Here is a 16,558-nt window from a genome sequence, read left to right on the forward strand (position 1 = left end):
TGTTAATTGACAATTATCAACACTAATTGGCATGTTAACCAATTAGGTTATGCACATTGTTACGGAATACGCTTCAACTTCCACACAGAAATCTCAGCATGATATATAGAGTCTGGGGAATAGTGTTTATAGTTGGATTTTGCCAACTGATTTGGCTTTTATAAAATGTATAATTAATGTCCCTCTGTGCAGGAATAGGACATACCAGTCAACAAGAAAGTAAAGAATGAAAGATATGAAAGGATTGGAATATTTTCAGAGGAACCCCACCCTACCCCAACCAGCTGAGCTGTCCTAAATTTGCACACCAAAAATATGGTAACTTAAAAAATAGAGAGAGAGGACAAACATTAAGTGTGAGGATAAAAGAGAGGAAATCTGTGCAGCAAAGGACCACCCTTCCCTCTACTCTGCATCTTCCTCCCCAGACAAGTGAGTCACCAGCTCCTTATGATGCGAATCTTATACATGTAACCGATCTGGGCTGTGGAAAGAAGAGAGGAACAGAAGCATGCGTTCACAGCACAAAGCCCGACTCTGCGTCCGAGCATTGGTGTCGATGGGCGGGGCAGAAGAGATTGGGAAGGGCAGTGGGCGTAGCTGAAAGCAGACGGGGCAGACAGGGCAGGAAGTCGGAGAGGGGGACGGAAGCTGGGGTAGGGAGGACAGTGAAGTGGGTGGGGCACGAAAGCATCTGGAGGTGGGGCAATACCCTCCCCGCCCCTCCTCCTACAGTGCCGGGCGGCTCCAGCCTCCAGGGTTGATCATCCACTTTTCTCTGCAGCTCCTCCTCTTGTCTGGCTACGGATCTCCTGGGCAGCGGCAGCGCCCACCTGGATAATTGTTGTGTTTTTGTGGCCGGTGCAGTGCAGTTGCTTTCTCCTCCTCGGTGTCCGGTCTGGTTGGGGAGGAGGAGGAGGGTGGCAGAGCTGAGAGGGGGGGAAGTTTGCTGCGTGCAGTGCGGTTACAGTAAAATGAAGGATTTGAAGAAGTATTTGACAGAAGGGCTGCTGCAGTTCACCATCCTCCTGAGTCTGGTCGGCGTCCGGCTGGATTTCGACTCCTACCTGCCCCCGATCCGGGAGATCATCCTGGGGAGCAGCTCCGCGTATTCCCAGATCCCCTTCCACAGTCTGTGGGACACGGCCGGGGGTGCTAGCCTGCACCCCAAGTGCCCTCACCTGTCTGAGGGGGTGGCGCGGCGGCTGCTTCACGAGGTGCGGGCCCTGGGCGGTGCCCCCGTCCGCAGGACTGAGCTGCACGCCTGGCTACTGCAGGCTGCCCAGGATCAAGGTACCGCTGCTCAAAGCAGCAACAGCAGCAGCAGCAGCGACATCTCTAGCGAGCTGCAGGAGGAGCCGACGGCCGAGGGAAGAAACAGTTCCAAAGAGGTAAATACCCGAAATTCACACTGCATGGTGGTGCAGAAGAGGGTGTTAATGGGGACGGTGTAAAAACCGGATACAGCGGGATCCTTTAGATCCGGAGGATCCCGCAGATCTGGCTTTTACACCGTCCCGGTGTTAATGCGATCGGACGTGGGCGAGGTGCTGCCGGAGGAGGAGGAGGAGGAAGAGGGATCGAGAAAGCAAACGAGTTAGAATAAGCCGGGCTTCAATTCTGGGCTGTAAAGTTACACTGCTTGGAAATCTGATTATTTCCTCATTGAGGAAGCACGTGGGGAAAGCACAGCCTTAGTGTGCTTTACCCCTACATGCGGGCGGAAGGAAGGAAACAAGAAAACCTTCCTAATGTCAGGCCCCTCAATATCAGGCTTCCCTCAATTCATGCGGTAGGCGATGGATACATGTTTGTGCAGATGGGAAGGGAAAAAAAAAATAAGTAAAATAGTCCTGTGTGTGGTTTAAGTGTGAATGCTTTTCTGTTTCACTTCCTGTAGAAAACAAAACAGTATTCACCAGCATGCCAACCAGGTTGTGGGCCTCCTTTGTTTGACCACACCTAGGACAATTTCACATATTTTGTTTATATTTTTATACCCACAATTTACAGCTCTGATTAGGTGTTTAGGAGACATCTTGTTAAGAACCTGTTTGGTTTTTTAAAAATGTTTCTTTATTGAATTTTCATGAAACAATGTAAAAGCATTACAAAAAAAAAGTCCATAACATGAATTATAAGTAACAAACGAGAAAAACCGAACAGGAGCAATGCAATACAGAGAAGAAATGATAACGTCACAAATTATCACAGTAAGAGTCAAATGGAGCCAATATTTTTCTGATATTGACGATTATTATGTGCTTTGAAAAGCTTCAGCTTTGAACACTTTTTCACTTCAAGCTTTTCTTCACTTTTGGATCCAGGAGGCTAGAATAGGTTGGCAGCTTACTTGCAATGAGACCCAATGTTGAGGAGGGAGGGGTAGCCTAATGGTTAGTGCAGCAGGCTTTGATCCTGGCAACCTGGGTTCAATTCCCACAGAAGCTCCTTGTGACCTTGGGCAAGTCACCTAACCCTCCACTGCCTCAGGTACAAAAACTTAGTTTATGAGCCCTATAATGTGTACAGTGCTGCGTATGTCTAGTAGCACTATAGAAATGATTAGTAGTAGGCGTCGGCTGTATTCCCCTCCTGTACCATTCACCAACTCTGAAAAGTCTATTCCCCCAGTGACATACCTCCACATACAGTCACCTTGGCTAAGGGGATGGTGCTCTGAGCTTTAGTGCCTGGCTCTAACTCCAAAATTGTGGTTCCTAGTGCTTTATGCAAATAGGCTAAGTGCAAAAAATGTGTGGTCACATGCTTCAGGTGTGCTCTGCCATGTTAGCACAGGTCTGCACTATTGAAAACAGTAAAACAGTCATGCACACATTGTATCAGCACTTGTCAGATTGAATGTGTATACATTCATGCATGTACTGGAATGCTATTCTATGAATAAAATATCATATATAGAAACAATGGCATTCATTGTACACGTGGAAGTGTGCTTATGCATTCTGAGTGCCGATACCCATTTGTCAGAAGTCTGTCATTTTTTTCTTCAGTCCCCTTCCCCTCTACTCCTTTTTTTTCTCTTTTAAAGACAAGTCCTTATACTGGAAGTAGTAAAGGGAAAACATAGTAGATGACGGCAGAAAAAGATCTGCACGGGCCATCCAGTCTGCCCAACAAGATAATTCACATTGTAAAGATCATGAAATCCTTACTACTGCTGCCACTGAAGAACAAGCTAAGGATTTTCACCTCCTCAGGCTTTGTGTTAAAAGCCTCTGCAGTGCACTTGGCCTTTTATGTTTTCTGTGCAGATTAGCTAATAGCTTTGTTGCATGGATTTAAATGTGCAATGCAGTAATGTGTAATGGAGGCAACGCACACAGCTAAGTACAGCACAAAACTCATCTGTACAGGGCAACACACAAAATCTTAAACAAAAGCCAAATCTACCGATGTGCAGAGCTAACGCACTTTACGGCATCAGTCCCACAGTTCGGTATAGTTAGAAGCATCTGTTTCAGAGTTTGTTTCATAGGAGAAAATTACTACTTTTCCTGAACTCAACAAATCACCAACATCGAAAAATAGAAAAGTCATGTATCATTTCTGCTTTCCCCCCGCTCCTCTCCAAGAACCTACCTCCCCCCAAAGTTTGATGCAGGTCAGACTACTCAGTGGACTACATCCTTGCAAACATCTTACAACTCAACAGCATTATTAAATAGGTTATTAAATCTGCAAAACACTGTTCCAATCCATTGGTACACCACAAATCGTAGAGCACAGAAATGTCAACTGAGACAGTCGGATTGAAAGACAGAGAGAAAATGGCATCATCACGCCAGAAGGATCAATACTCTCTCTCCACTTTTCTCTAGCACAGTCTCTTAATTTTACTACTTTTGCTTATTCTGATGATATTTGGCTGCTTTGTACCCTTAACCACTTTGATGCTACTGAAATTGCTGCTCTTAACAAACTATCCCAATTGACAGATTGCTTTCAAATGAATAAATTGATACTAAACTGCTAAAATCTACAGTATTACTTTTCACTAATCATTCAATTCAAACTTCATGCTCACCCATTATTCTATGTCATAATCAAGTTCCTGTATTGTATTCCATGCGCATTCTTGGGGTAATTATAGATGACACTCTTTCCTTTAGACAACAAATTAGCCAGGTGGTTTGTCAGACATTTTATATGTTATGATGATTAATTAGATCCATATGACCATTGCTCGAACCCTCAGCCCTCGAAATACTGGTCCACTCCAGGGTGATTTCCAAGTTAGACTATTATAATTCTCTTTATAAAGGGATTAGAGTAAAAGAACTTAAATGTTTACAACTACTACAAAATGCTGCCCTATCTATGACCGATATACCAGATAGATAGATTTGATCATATTACATTCTATATGAAAGCAGCTCATTGGCTGCCTATACAGAAACAAATTATTTACAAACTTCTTCTTTTGATATTTAAAACCTTACAAACAGAAGAACCCCCTTATCTTAATTGCCATTTAATTTGCTGTGTCCCCACCCGTACTCTTCGATCAATTAATCAAAATTGTCTGCGCATGTCTACTTATAAAGAAATACTGCGTGATCATATCAGGGATTGTATTTTTTTTTCAGTACAAGGTCTACTTTTATGGAATTTACTCCCATCTCATTTGTGTCTTCAGACATCTTTAACTCAATTAAAAATAGACTTTTTTAATATGCTTTTACATAGGGCTCTGACTTATTTGTGTCCTGCGGAGTGTTCCCTTATGTGTATTCTCCTCCCCTGCTTTCTATTAAATATTGTAGCTCTACCCTCCCCCCCCCCCCCCCCCCCCCCCCCCACAGTGATGTCTTTACTACACACTCCTCTTTCACTGGTTTTATATATTTTAGAATGTAAACCACCTAGATGGCACTGCCTTAGAGCGGGATAAAAAGTATGAAATAAACTTGGAAGATTGGTCTAGCCTTTCCAAGGTCATAAGAAGGGCATATACACTTAACACAAACCACAACACATGCACACGTTTTTGGTCTATTGAATAGAGGCTAAAAATCAATGTACAGGGCATATTTGTTTATCTTGACCGCTAGTGTTGATTATGTCTCAACAAGGAAGACTTGTTTGTACGGATTAATTTCTCTCGGGATAAATTCATGTCATTGTACTGATTATAGCACAGCTTGGGACTGCCACCACCTGAACAGCTTCTTTCTCTGCGCCGTGTAGTGCAGGAATCCCTGTGCTGGTCTCAGGGTCTCAAGTCTCATGAGACCAGTGCAATAATGCCACAATATGCAGCTGAAACTCAGTTACATGGTACGGGATGGGTATGGCAGTTCTTATGCTTCTGGATCTCTTGAGTCTCTTACTGTCTTGGTTATTGCTGGGCCGAGGCCCTGTAGTCCCATTGGTTGGGCAGTATAACTACGCAAACTTAAATGTCAAGTTTTAAAAAATATTTCCATTGAGTTCCACTGAGTGCAGTTTTACTCTCGGGCTTGAAACTAGCCAGATCACGGTAGGAGCAGATTCTGCAGGATAGCAGTACCTCTTTGAAGTCAGATTGAATTAAATCGATTCAGGTGTCTGCTGATTTTTCCTTCATTGGCATGAATGTCTAGCTTTAAAGCAATAGAGGAAATGTATTTGGTAAAGGCATTGTGGAGATTTCCACCAGAAAGTGCCCAATAGTGTTTAGTCCACATTTCCTTTCAGTTGCTGTGGCTTTAACTAGCATGTCTCTTCTAAAACAGAGGAATAGCTATGGGAGGGGGGGATGCAAGGGGACCAGCTGCTCCCCCAAACGGATTTTAAATGAAATGGCGCCTATGCAGATTGGGCTTGTAGCCTCGCATTAGCGCATATTTTACAAAAGGTCTGCTCCCCCTTTCCATCAAACCTGGCTACGCTTCTGGTCTAAAGTACACCAGTTCTGCTCTTCTTTCTCATTGAGTTCTATAAATTATCATTTTATTTTGTCAACCAGGGACTCTGATCTCTCAAGTGCTATAATGCATGTTGTCAGTATGAAAGAATCCCATGAAATCTTGGTCAGTTTATCTACCATTGCCCTCAATTCAGTGCTCTGTAAAGACCATAGCAGCTACACCCCCCACCTCCCCCCAAAGAGACACAAACCCCTGGATTCTATATAAGGCACTCCAGTGTTGGTCACCCAACTTCAGGCATGCTTCTGACATGCAAGCACAAATGAGCTCCAAGCCATCAATAATTGGGTACTAACAACCAATTTCTGGTGTTTAATGGCACTCATTAAAATGTGTGCCCGTATCTGGAGGCACACTGTTCCATAAGGCACAGTGCCTAACTCCAATGGTGCATATCTCAAAAAGGGGCGTGGCCGTAGGCATGTCAGGGTAATTCCAAAAAGCTGCGTGCAAAATTACAAAATGTTGCCTAACTTCACCTAACTTGGGTGCCAGCATTTACACCAGGTTTTAGCGGTCTGAAGTCTGGTGCCCAAAAGTTAGATATGGGATCCGTGCTAAATGCTGTTGAATATAAGGCAGATGCCCTTCATAGAATAGTGCTTAGTGTGGAATTATTTTGGTGCAGTTTATTGAATTTCCTTCAGAGTAGACAAAAATCTCTCAAGCTGTAAATTGGTGAAGGCTTGATTTTACTGATTGTGGACTGCTCTAATATGCATTTCCAGTTCTTTAATATTGGGAGGTTATTGTTGTCTCTGTGTTTGTTGTGATACAGGTGCATGTCATTCATTGTGTTCTGTTACTCGGATTTATTTTATTGTTAGCTGTTGATTCTGCGAAAGGCGGTAGAATAAGCATTACCAGAAACAGTGAAAAGTCTTGGAAGGCCTATTGCGGGACTCAGAGTGATGGAATTGTGATGTTTGCTGACCGGTGATGTTTGCTGACCGTTTCGTATGTTAGAATCCAGGGCTATCAACTTTATTTGGTCTGTGAGAGCAATCGTAGTCTTTATTTGGAACAGTGGCCCTTTACATGTTAGTGTTTCCTCTGATTGGGCCCTCACGTCTTTAAAAGAAGCAAACTTGGGGAAGATCATGGAACCTGCAAATTGATGGGAAAATGTGGGATACAAATGCTACAAATAAATAAGTAAAACATTCAGCAGTGTGACAGCTGACCATTGTTAGAGGGCTGTCATTTTTGCACTCGGGTCAGGCTAGATTCTAGTCTCATATATGGCAATCTGGTTTAGGATGGGCTGGAAAGGGCTTAGACAGCAAGTTTAGTAGCTGGAACATGAGCACCTTTCCCTTTAGTCGGCTGTTCATCATCTAGAAGAATCTGGTGCATTGGGTTTACATAAACAGCTGCCTTAAGAATCTTAGTTTCTAATAATTGTACCTCCCTTCTTTTCTTTGAAGCAGAAATGCCATCTGCAATTAGCTCTTCTTTTAGGGACAGGTGAAACATCAGGTTTTTCCACTTCTTCAAGAATATACCTGGAGTTAAATCTTCATCTTGTAATTTTTAATCACTGTAAATGACGAAGCAACTCTTTCAAGTCTGTCACCTGTGCCCACTGGCTTTCATCTAGCATCACTTGAGGGTTGGCCATATCCACAAGAGGCTTTCAGATCAAGCAAGTGCTGAATCATTAGGTAGGTACAGCCCCAGCACATGACTTGATCAATAATTGCCCCTTTTTTGGCTTGTCTCTTCAAAATGTAGTGATAACTACTTTTCTTCACCTTGCCCGTCGGAGTAGCAGCACGTCCTTCTTGCAGACTGTCTCTTATGTCCAGCTGCAGTGTGTTCACAACGCAGCGCATGTGGTGAATTTGGGAGAGTTTTGAGGCAGCTACAACACGCTCATCTAAAAGATCATTTCGTTCTATAGCAAGTTCAGCTTGTTCATCAGTTGCAGGTCCGTGCTCTTCAATTCCAAACATTCCTATATTTCTGAAATGTTCTTCTAGCTGTTGTTCGTTTTCATTGTCTGCATTCATTAGTTTAATTGTGTTTAGCATGTTTGAAGCATGTACAGAGAACTTGGTCTTTAAGTTCATAATGTTGCAGAACTTTTTTCACCAAGAACTGGAGAAACTCAGTGGTGTGATGAGCTTTTTTGTGGCTTTTACTGCCAGTGTCTTGGTAACTGTTTCATTCCTGTTTGCAAACAAATTGGGCATTAATGGCAAAGTAGTTCACTCTGTGGCGTGTGCAGGCATCTATTTTAAGAAATACAAAGCACCCCTTGAGACTTTTTTTTTTTTTTTTTAAAGTTCTTCCTTTTGGTTAAGGGTTTCTTTACACACCATTTTTCTAGCACTATCTCTTTCCAGAGGAACGCTAAGTTTGCGGGCCATTTCTCCATTCAGGTCAATAAAAGCTGGTTGTGAAAATTGTAGAGGCACACTATCCTTTATAAGTTGTATATGTTTTTTAAATGTATCTGCCATCAAAATTTGTCACTGAAAAAATATCTTGTAACTGATGTCTGAAAGTTTTCTGGTCCTTTGCGTGGCTGGAAGAACTGGGCATTGGTTTCTTGCTTTTGCTGTCTTTCTCACAGCTTTGAATACTTCTGGATGAAAGTGTTGTAAATGTCTTTTGAGATTGGAAGCTCTTGGAGGAGTATTTTTATCACTGCCTGAATGTGCTGATTGGTATCGCAGCATTTGTCTTCATCTGGGTCCTGTGTCATAGACTGGCACACACAGTATTTTCTATCTTGAATTATGGTGAAATGCTCAACTACAGCTGACTTCATGGGAAGCTTCTTTGACATTATGAATTTATATTTTTAAAAAATAGTCAAAGTTCCAAATATGTCTCCATCCCTTCTTTTCAATTACATGCTGAAGAAGCTAATGACTGACTGAGGTAGGTGATGGTCTTAAATACCAGCCATCAACCAGTCAGAGAGCTGTTTGTCATGAAATATCTAGCCACCCGCCAGGGGTTAACCCGTGGCCACTTGGAGGGTCTATCCCCAGCACTGGTCAGGTCCATCTGCACCTGCTGCTTGTGCTATACACTAGCACCCTTCTCCCATTGACTATGTCACAAGCACCGCTGGAAGTGTCTCCTGCTCAAATTATCCCCAGTGATTTCTAGGTTACTGGGGCCACACTCCCATTGGTCCCACAGTTCCCAGAAAGCACTCACAGACCCAACACACAAACCACCAGGATTCTTTATCAGTCTAGACAGCGTCAACAAACTAAACAAGTTTATTGTCACACTGGAACAATGAACAAAAAGAAAAAGTGCAATCAGCAAGCAATAACAGGTAACTGAAATATGGATCAATTATAATATTAGAGATTTGTATACTTCTTAAAAAATACCTGGGGAGATCAGGACATGTAATTCACCGAGCCTGAGCAAAGAGATCTGTCTCTCTTTTCTCCCGGGCTAAGACTGAAGCAACAGCCAGCATTACTGGGTAATTTTTCAAACTCCAGGCCAATCAGAGCCCAGTCAACAAGTTTTAAAAGTATACTGCTTCTTGCTTCCTGCTTGTGTTAAAGAAAAAGAACATTCAATTTCCTGTAACAGCTTTACAGCAAAGAAACACCACCTCCTGACCAAATAGAAGAAATACACTTCAGGATGTAATTAAAACAGGAAAAAAGCTAATACATTTTACAGGCTTAAAACACACTGTTCTGTCGCAGTGTTGCATCGGGTTGGTGAATTCCTACTGATTAATGACTCTGGAAAAAGTGAATAGACATTAGGCTTTAACGGGACAAAAATATGTAAATAGAACATTTATAATAAATGGTTAAATTTATCATTTTATAAGTTTTTATTTTGAAGATGGAGTCCAAAATTGTTTCCGTCTCCACAGCCCTGGCTGTAAATGTCAAAGATCTGCTGCTACTTGCCTGTCTCATTCAGCATGCTTTAAAGAAGTATTTGGCTTTCACCAAATTGAACACAGATTTAAAATATAAAATGTAGTCAGGTGAACTTTTGTGTAGTGATTAGAAATGTGAAATAACACATTGTGTGAGGCATTTGGGAGAGAGGCACTGTAATACCTGAAAGGTCTAGCTTGTTATGACTCATCCCCAGGCAAAGCTGAAAGACTGTTTTGGTTTTAGTTTGATATATAACCAGGGCTTAATTTGTATGCAGAAAGGAAATGAACTGTGGAGATCAGAGAGTGGGCAAGCCAGGGGCTGGATTAGGGAGCAGAGTGACTATTCTGTGCTCTGCTCTAGGTTTATCTCCTCTCCCTAGAGGCTTGCTAGAAGGGAGGGGCTGGAACAGAACACCCTACCTGCTCTGGACTCTGTGTTCCAGTCTGTACCCCCAGAAATTAGGCCCTGTGTATAAAAGGGATGGGCAGCCAGAAAACTTGTTTTCTCTTTTTTTTCATTCCAGAACAAATGTCATTATGAGTGTGTGTGCTATTGTGATGATAATGTCATTCGTAAATAAGACAGGGTATCCGAAGGGCATGCCAGTGCTTACAGGGATGCATTCTATTCTTCATGTGTACAAAACCCTGTTTTCTGTTTTTCCTGATTATCCATGGGCTCACTTTGAAAGGCAGTAGCTTGCAGCAGTGCCCCCTCCACAAATCCTGTGGAGCAGTTTGTTCTCTGAGATTCCTTTGATGCAACTGCAAGGGGACACGAGATTCTGCGGCTGTGTGTGTGTGCCATGGGGAAGGGTGGGGTTATTGCATGCAGAAGAACACTTTTTGGAAGCAGACAGAATTAGGGTCCTGCTGGGAGTTAGAGGGAGAGAGAACAGCAGTTGAAGTAATGGAACTGGAGAGGCTGGAGCCTGAGGAGGGAAGAGGCAGGAGGGGGATTTCAGGCCTTATGGTGGGCAAAAACAGTACGAATAAACTGTGCAGAACTCCCCCCGAAACATAAGGAGGAGAACTCAGAAACAAATTTCTTATCCAGGAAATTCTTGAGTTGAATGAAATCATAAGAAATATATTTAACATTAGCATAATTCACAACACACACAAATGGAAAATGCAACACAAAAAAGGCCTCACAGGAAATATGCGCAAAAATAACTGATTTGGAGAAATTGCCCCCAAGGAAACCACCCTCTACTCCAGAAAATATTTGTCTTTCTGTGAGACTCTGGAAATATCTGAAAAACAAATGAGACCCCCCCCCAAACAATTTCATAACTTTACTGTCCATATCTTACGTTGCTTGAGTAACATCACTCTCCCCTTTGAAAGGGGCTGAGACCCCCAAACCACCCTTCACCATGCCAGAGCCCCTTCTCCTTCAAGATCTCAACAAACTTGGTAGTCAGCAGGTAGTTTCAGTACTTCTACACAGAATCTCTGTAATTAAGGCAGGGGGAAGGAACAAATGAATCACTCCAGCAGTACCACAGGTATACTGATAATAGTACGAATTCAGACGACATCTACTTTTTTTTCTCTCTCTCTCTACTGTCCTGTCTGTTATTGTAGTTCCTTTCTGTTTGAGATTGTAATCCGCTTTGACTGTTTTTTGAAAGGCGGTATATAAATGCTTGAAAAAAACATAAATATACATAATCGGGGGAACCCCGTGAGCAGGAGTGCAACTCCTGGTCCCCACAGTGATGATTATGTTGGTCCTGGCGGTCCTGGCACTCCTTGAGTGTGAGGCAAAGCTCAGCAATCCTGGTTGTAGGCTTGGATTTATAAATTAGTTTTATACAAAAGGAGTTTTTGGCTCTATATAATAAGTGAGATGCTATTAGTCTAAACTTAAGGTAGATCTGTGAATCTTTATCTGATCCCTTCTTCTCTCTCTCTCTCTCTCTCCCCCCAACATGTTCAAAGGCAATATTAACACAGATTTGGAGAAATTTTAACTTCAAGTTTCCTAATCTTTTTGAGTAGTCCTCAAAATATCCAAACACCTATGTATAGTACTAGCTGCACTTCTTAAATTCCCAAATCTGTTAAAACATGGATTCCACATTGAACTTTTAAATCTTCCAGCTGTTTGCTTTCTCTCTCCTCTTGTGCTTGTAATAAGAACATAGGGACAACGACACTCTCTCTTCTATGAACGAGCATCCAGATTGACAGGTCAGGGGCAGTGAATTTGCATAAGACCACATACACAAAGCAGCTCTCTGCTCACTGTTTTAGAAGAAGCCTATTTCCCCTGTCAAGATGACCTCACTAGAGCCAGCAGTCTCTTCCCTAACTGCTTTTTTTCTGACATTCCAACTAACAAGCCAGGCCCCCACAGCTTCTCCAAGGACCACTCCAGGAGTGATTTGGTTCTGCTTCCACCTCAGATGCAGTCAGAGAATTGGCTTTGGTAGAGGAACTCGGCATCCAGACTCGGTGAGGAAAACTTGCTGCTGCTGAAAGAGGCGTCATCGCTACGCTCAGTGAGAATGGACAGTTTAATCTCCTGAGATGTAGATGCAGCACCTGTATCACTGGAAATAGCAGGTGATATCCAGGTTTTTTTTCTTTTTCTGCTGACAGCGTCTGATTCAGTTGTGATATCAAAGTTGAAGGCTGTTTTGATGGTATTCTTGAATAGCTGACTGTAAACGTTTAAAGTTGAATGTTACTGACATTGCTGATTCCTCAGTGGTGCTGCCTGAAAGAGTTACTAGGGAGGCCTGTGAAAGTTTCCACTCTTAAGTACGAAGCTTGGGGGTATGACCGGATACTAGTTTCATTCAGTTGTTGATATGGAATTCCTATTTTAAATTACGTCTGTTGAGTAGGCTGTGGCACTTTGTTGCCTAGAAAGTATTTTGTTAGAATTTTGTGTTAAGTGGCTTGAATTATTGCAACATTGTTTACTTGGGGTTGCCTGCTACTAGTGTCCAATCGCTTCAAATTGTCCAGAACTTGGCAGTAGGTTTGTTGTATTGCCTTCCCAGGTCCGAACACATTACTGCTCATTTAAGGAGATTGCGATGGTTGCTGATTGCTTATCGTATTAAATTCAAGCTGTTAATGTTGATTCATTGTGCTGTCTACCAATTCTGTTCCTTTTATTTTCCACATGCTGTGCAGTAGTGTGTACCATTACGACCATTGTGGTCAGAAGTGGTAGGTAATCTTGTTGTACCTGCCTTGTGTCATTTGCGTCTGGATTGGGCACAGAAAGGGGTGGTTTTTTTTGTTACATTTGTACCCTGCGCTTTCCCACTCATGGCAGGCTCAATGCGGCTTACATGGGACAATGGAGGGTTAAGTGACTTGCCCAGAGTCAGAAGGAGCTGCCTGTGCCTGAAGTGGGAATCAAACTCAGTTCCTTAGTTCCCCAGAACCAGAGTCCACCACCCTAACCACTAGGCCACTCCTCCACTCTGGACCACTTGAGTGGAATAAACTGCCTTGTAGGTTGAAAAAGGAAATTTATTTAACGTCAGTTGAAGTACTTACTATCTGCTGTGTTGAGCTTTTTCTGTTTCAGAAGGACACTGATGATTTTGTCATTTGTCTGAAGGGATATGGACTATTTATAAGTACAATTAAAAAAAAACACATTAGATTGAAACTGGAAGCATTTAACATCCTTTTTTTTTCCTGTGCCTACATCAAAGAAAAAGATGGCATGTGGGAATTTGCTCCTTTTTGTTTTATGGATTGCAGTGGTATATTATAAAAATGCTTTTTTTTTTTTTACTACTATTTCACAGATATGTATTGAATAATGAGGTAGGGCTTCCTTCATGCAGAACTGTCCAGAGTCAGTCTAAATGTGCCAGCATTGTTCAGTTCAGCACACTATTAGCCGCCAAGTTCACACAAAGTTAATTATGTTCAATGGAAAATAAATATGTTGGTTCAGGGTTCTTGCTATGTGAATATTCCATCACTGTTTCATTATTGATACCAAGTATTACATATTAAGGGCATTTGCTATAAACTTTGTTTCAATTCGTTTATCCAGTCCTTATATGCACACAGTTCTGCATTTTAAACCCAAAGGTAAATCCTAAGGGCGGTTGAACAATCAAACATATAAACGGCGAGTGACCGTACTCACTCGCAAATACGCAGTAGAGACTTCCCTCTCTGCCCCGCCCCCGCTTCAATACGTGATGATGGGGGCGGGACAGAGAGGGAAGTCTCTACTGCAGACGTTGGAACCGCTCCCCCTCCCCCGGAGTCGCCGCCGCTGCCCCTCCATCTGGCCCGAGCACTGTGAACTTACATCAGCACGCAGCAGCAGGCACATCAGCAAAGCTGCCGTCTGGCTTCCTTCTCTGCCTTTGTCTCGCCCTCGCCGACGTTACGTCACACGAGGTATAGGTTAGGTATAAACTGTTGTTTCTGACTTCACTTGCTTTGGACTGCTTTGGGTGCTGCTGATCTATACATCTGCTGTGTGGAATTTTGGAAGATGGAAATTAGAAAATTAAAATTTTGGATGTACTTTGTAGAAGTTGTTGTTTACTTTTGCAATGTGTGTATGGATGCCTGTTCTGATGTATGCATGTGATAATATTTGAATAGCTATCTATACTTATGGCTATGATTTCTGAACTTGCAGCATCATTAAAGGATAGACTTTTAAATGCCCAGATGGGTATATATGGTAATCTCATCTTTATTAAATGTTTTAGAAATATCCATGTACTTGCTCCCATGATATAAGTGAATTCTGTTATTCTGTCGCACTGTATTTTCACATGTAAGCCACATTGAACCCGAGTTTGTTTGGGATAATGTGGGATATAAATGTAAAATAATAATAATGTAACCCTATGGGTTAAAATTGAAAAGATTACCTGGCTCCTTCTAGATCTGGTGTAGAGACAGTGAGCAGTGCAGTGAAACTGAGTGGTCTGTGTGCATGCGCTGAGTGTTCCGCATGCTGATGGAACTCTCAGGAGAGTGACAAACAGCTCAGGCTGACAGTTGGGAGGGAGCTCTATTGGTGAGAACATGTTACTAGGGAAAGACTGGAAGAAAGTTGATGCTGGAGATCATCACCTGAAAGAAAAGGCACCCACCGTTCAAGAGAGTCAGAGAGAGAAAACAAAGAGAGCAGCTAAGTGACTGGAACTATTTTAAAAAGAGCACATAAGAGAAAATAGTAAAGGAAACCTGAACTATAAGTGAGAGAGAACTAAAAGAAGAAAAAAAGAGTAGAGGAAAACTTACATGTTGGGATCCTTGGGGGTCTCCAGGGGTCTGAGGGACAGGAGAGGGGAGTCTTTGAAGAGTCTAGTGTGTTGCAAAATTGAATGTACTTAAATGATTTGTGTAACTAATATTTCTACTTATCTGAAAATGCTCCCAATGTTTCTAAACTGATTTGTGTTGCAAACCTCTAATTGAAATACATATGTTAAATTTGCCAGTTGGTAAGATTTCATTAGCATTTAAATATAATTTAACTAATAAAAAAATATTTTCTTTTTTATTGTTAAACTCCCTGGTTGGTGTTGAGTCATTTTGGGGAAACACTGTGACATATTTGGTACCATCATTGTAATACCTTGCTCTGCCACCAGGGGGTTTACAATTGGTGTCACGGACAGGATAAATCACCCCACTTAACACCCTGGGAGTGGCCTTGCCTGTAAATTTAAAGTGTATTGTGGAATGTGTATCAGTGGGTTCTTTCTGGCTAATTTTTAGGTCCCCCGAGGGTCTGAGTTCACTCCTAGCCACAGAATGGAGAAACAGAGAAGATTTTGGGATTGAGGAGCAGATTATAATAGAGATGATTACTGGGAAGAAGAAGAATACTTCAGAAAAAATGCAGGTTGGCATCATGGACAGTGGTGTGAGAATGCTGGGAGGTTCTCATTTCAAGAGGACCAGAGGCCTCTCATATGTTACAAGTGTGGTCAAGCAGGTCATGTCTGGCGACACTGCCGAACTGAGTGGGCAGTGGAAGACCTCCATCATGAGAGGATGCAGAGGTCCATGGCAACCAGAAGCAGCAACCTAGGCCTGTGGGAATATGAGTCAAACCCTGAAGTTGAAAGGCTCCGGCAACCCAGGTCTAGTCCAACACAGTGGTACCAGGTCTATCAGACCACTGAGGTCCTGACCCTCTTGTCTGAGGAGTAGGTTCTGATGGAAGAGAAATTACATAAGATTGAGAGGGCGTTTGAAAAGTTGGTTGAGAAAGAAAGAAGGAAAAAGGAGGAAGGTGTGGAAAATTTGGTTGTTCAACAGGACGTGGAGTCACAGGTTCTGGTGTTTGAAGAAGAGTGGGCAGTTGCAGAGGGGAATGGAAATGAAAAAGCCTCAGTTCCTGAGTTGGAGGAACACTTCCTAAATCAATATTGTTCTCTCACTCTGATGAAGTCGAGCTGCCAGAAGGAGAAGTGGTAAATGAGGATCCTCTGGTGATACAACCACACAGGGAACCTGTGCAAGAGGAAGAGCTCCAGGTGGAGGAGGAGATGTTGGAGCAGCAGGAAATTTTGGAACCCCTTGTGGAAAACAGAAAACTCCAGGCAGATGTTGATGAGGTAAAGAAAATAAATCCTGAGAGAAATGGTTCTGAAAATTTAATATGGTCAGAAATAAGTGAATCAGCACATTCAGAAGAGATTGAATGGACAGTCAGTTCAGAAAGAAAAGAAACGGTACTGAAGAAAAAGTTACCAGAATCTGCAAATAAATATAAGAATAAATTGAG

At 42.4% G+C, this 16,558-nt stretch overlaps 1 protein-coding gene across 5 annotated transcripts in view; it reads left to right on the plus strand.

Annotated features, from left to right (window-relative positions):
* The first annotated feature begins 753 nt into the window (after window positions 1-753).
* Window positions 754-16,558, plus strand: part of NFE2L3 (nuclear factor, erythroid 2 like 3) — a 104,611-nt gene continuing 88,806 nt past the window's right edge. For all 5 annotated transcript variants that reach the window (XM_030202179.1, XM_030202170.1, XM_030202189.1 and 2 more), the window contains exon 1: window positions 754-1,391. In XM_030202179.1, coding sequence (XP_030058039.1) covers window positions 975-1,391 — 417 coding nt within the window. In that variant the 5' untranslated portion in view covers window positions 754-974. The remainder of the gene's footprint in view (window positions 1,392-16,558) is intronic.

The sequence above is a fragment of the Microcaecilia unicolor genome, chromosome 1 (assembly GCF_901765095.1).
Source record: "Microcaecilia unicolor chromosome 1, aMicUni1.1, whole genome shotgun sequence".
Classification (NCBI taxonomy): domain Eukaryota; kingdom Metazoa; phylum Chordata; class Amphibia; order Gymnophiona; family Siphonopidae; genus Microcaecilia; species Microcaecilia unicolor.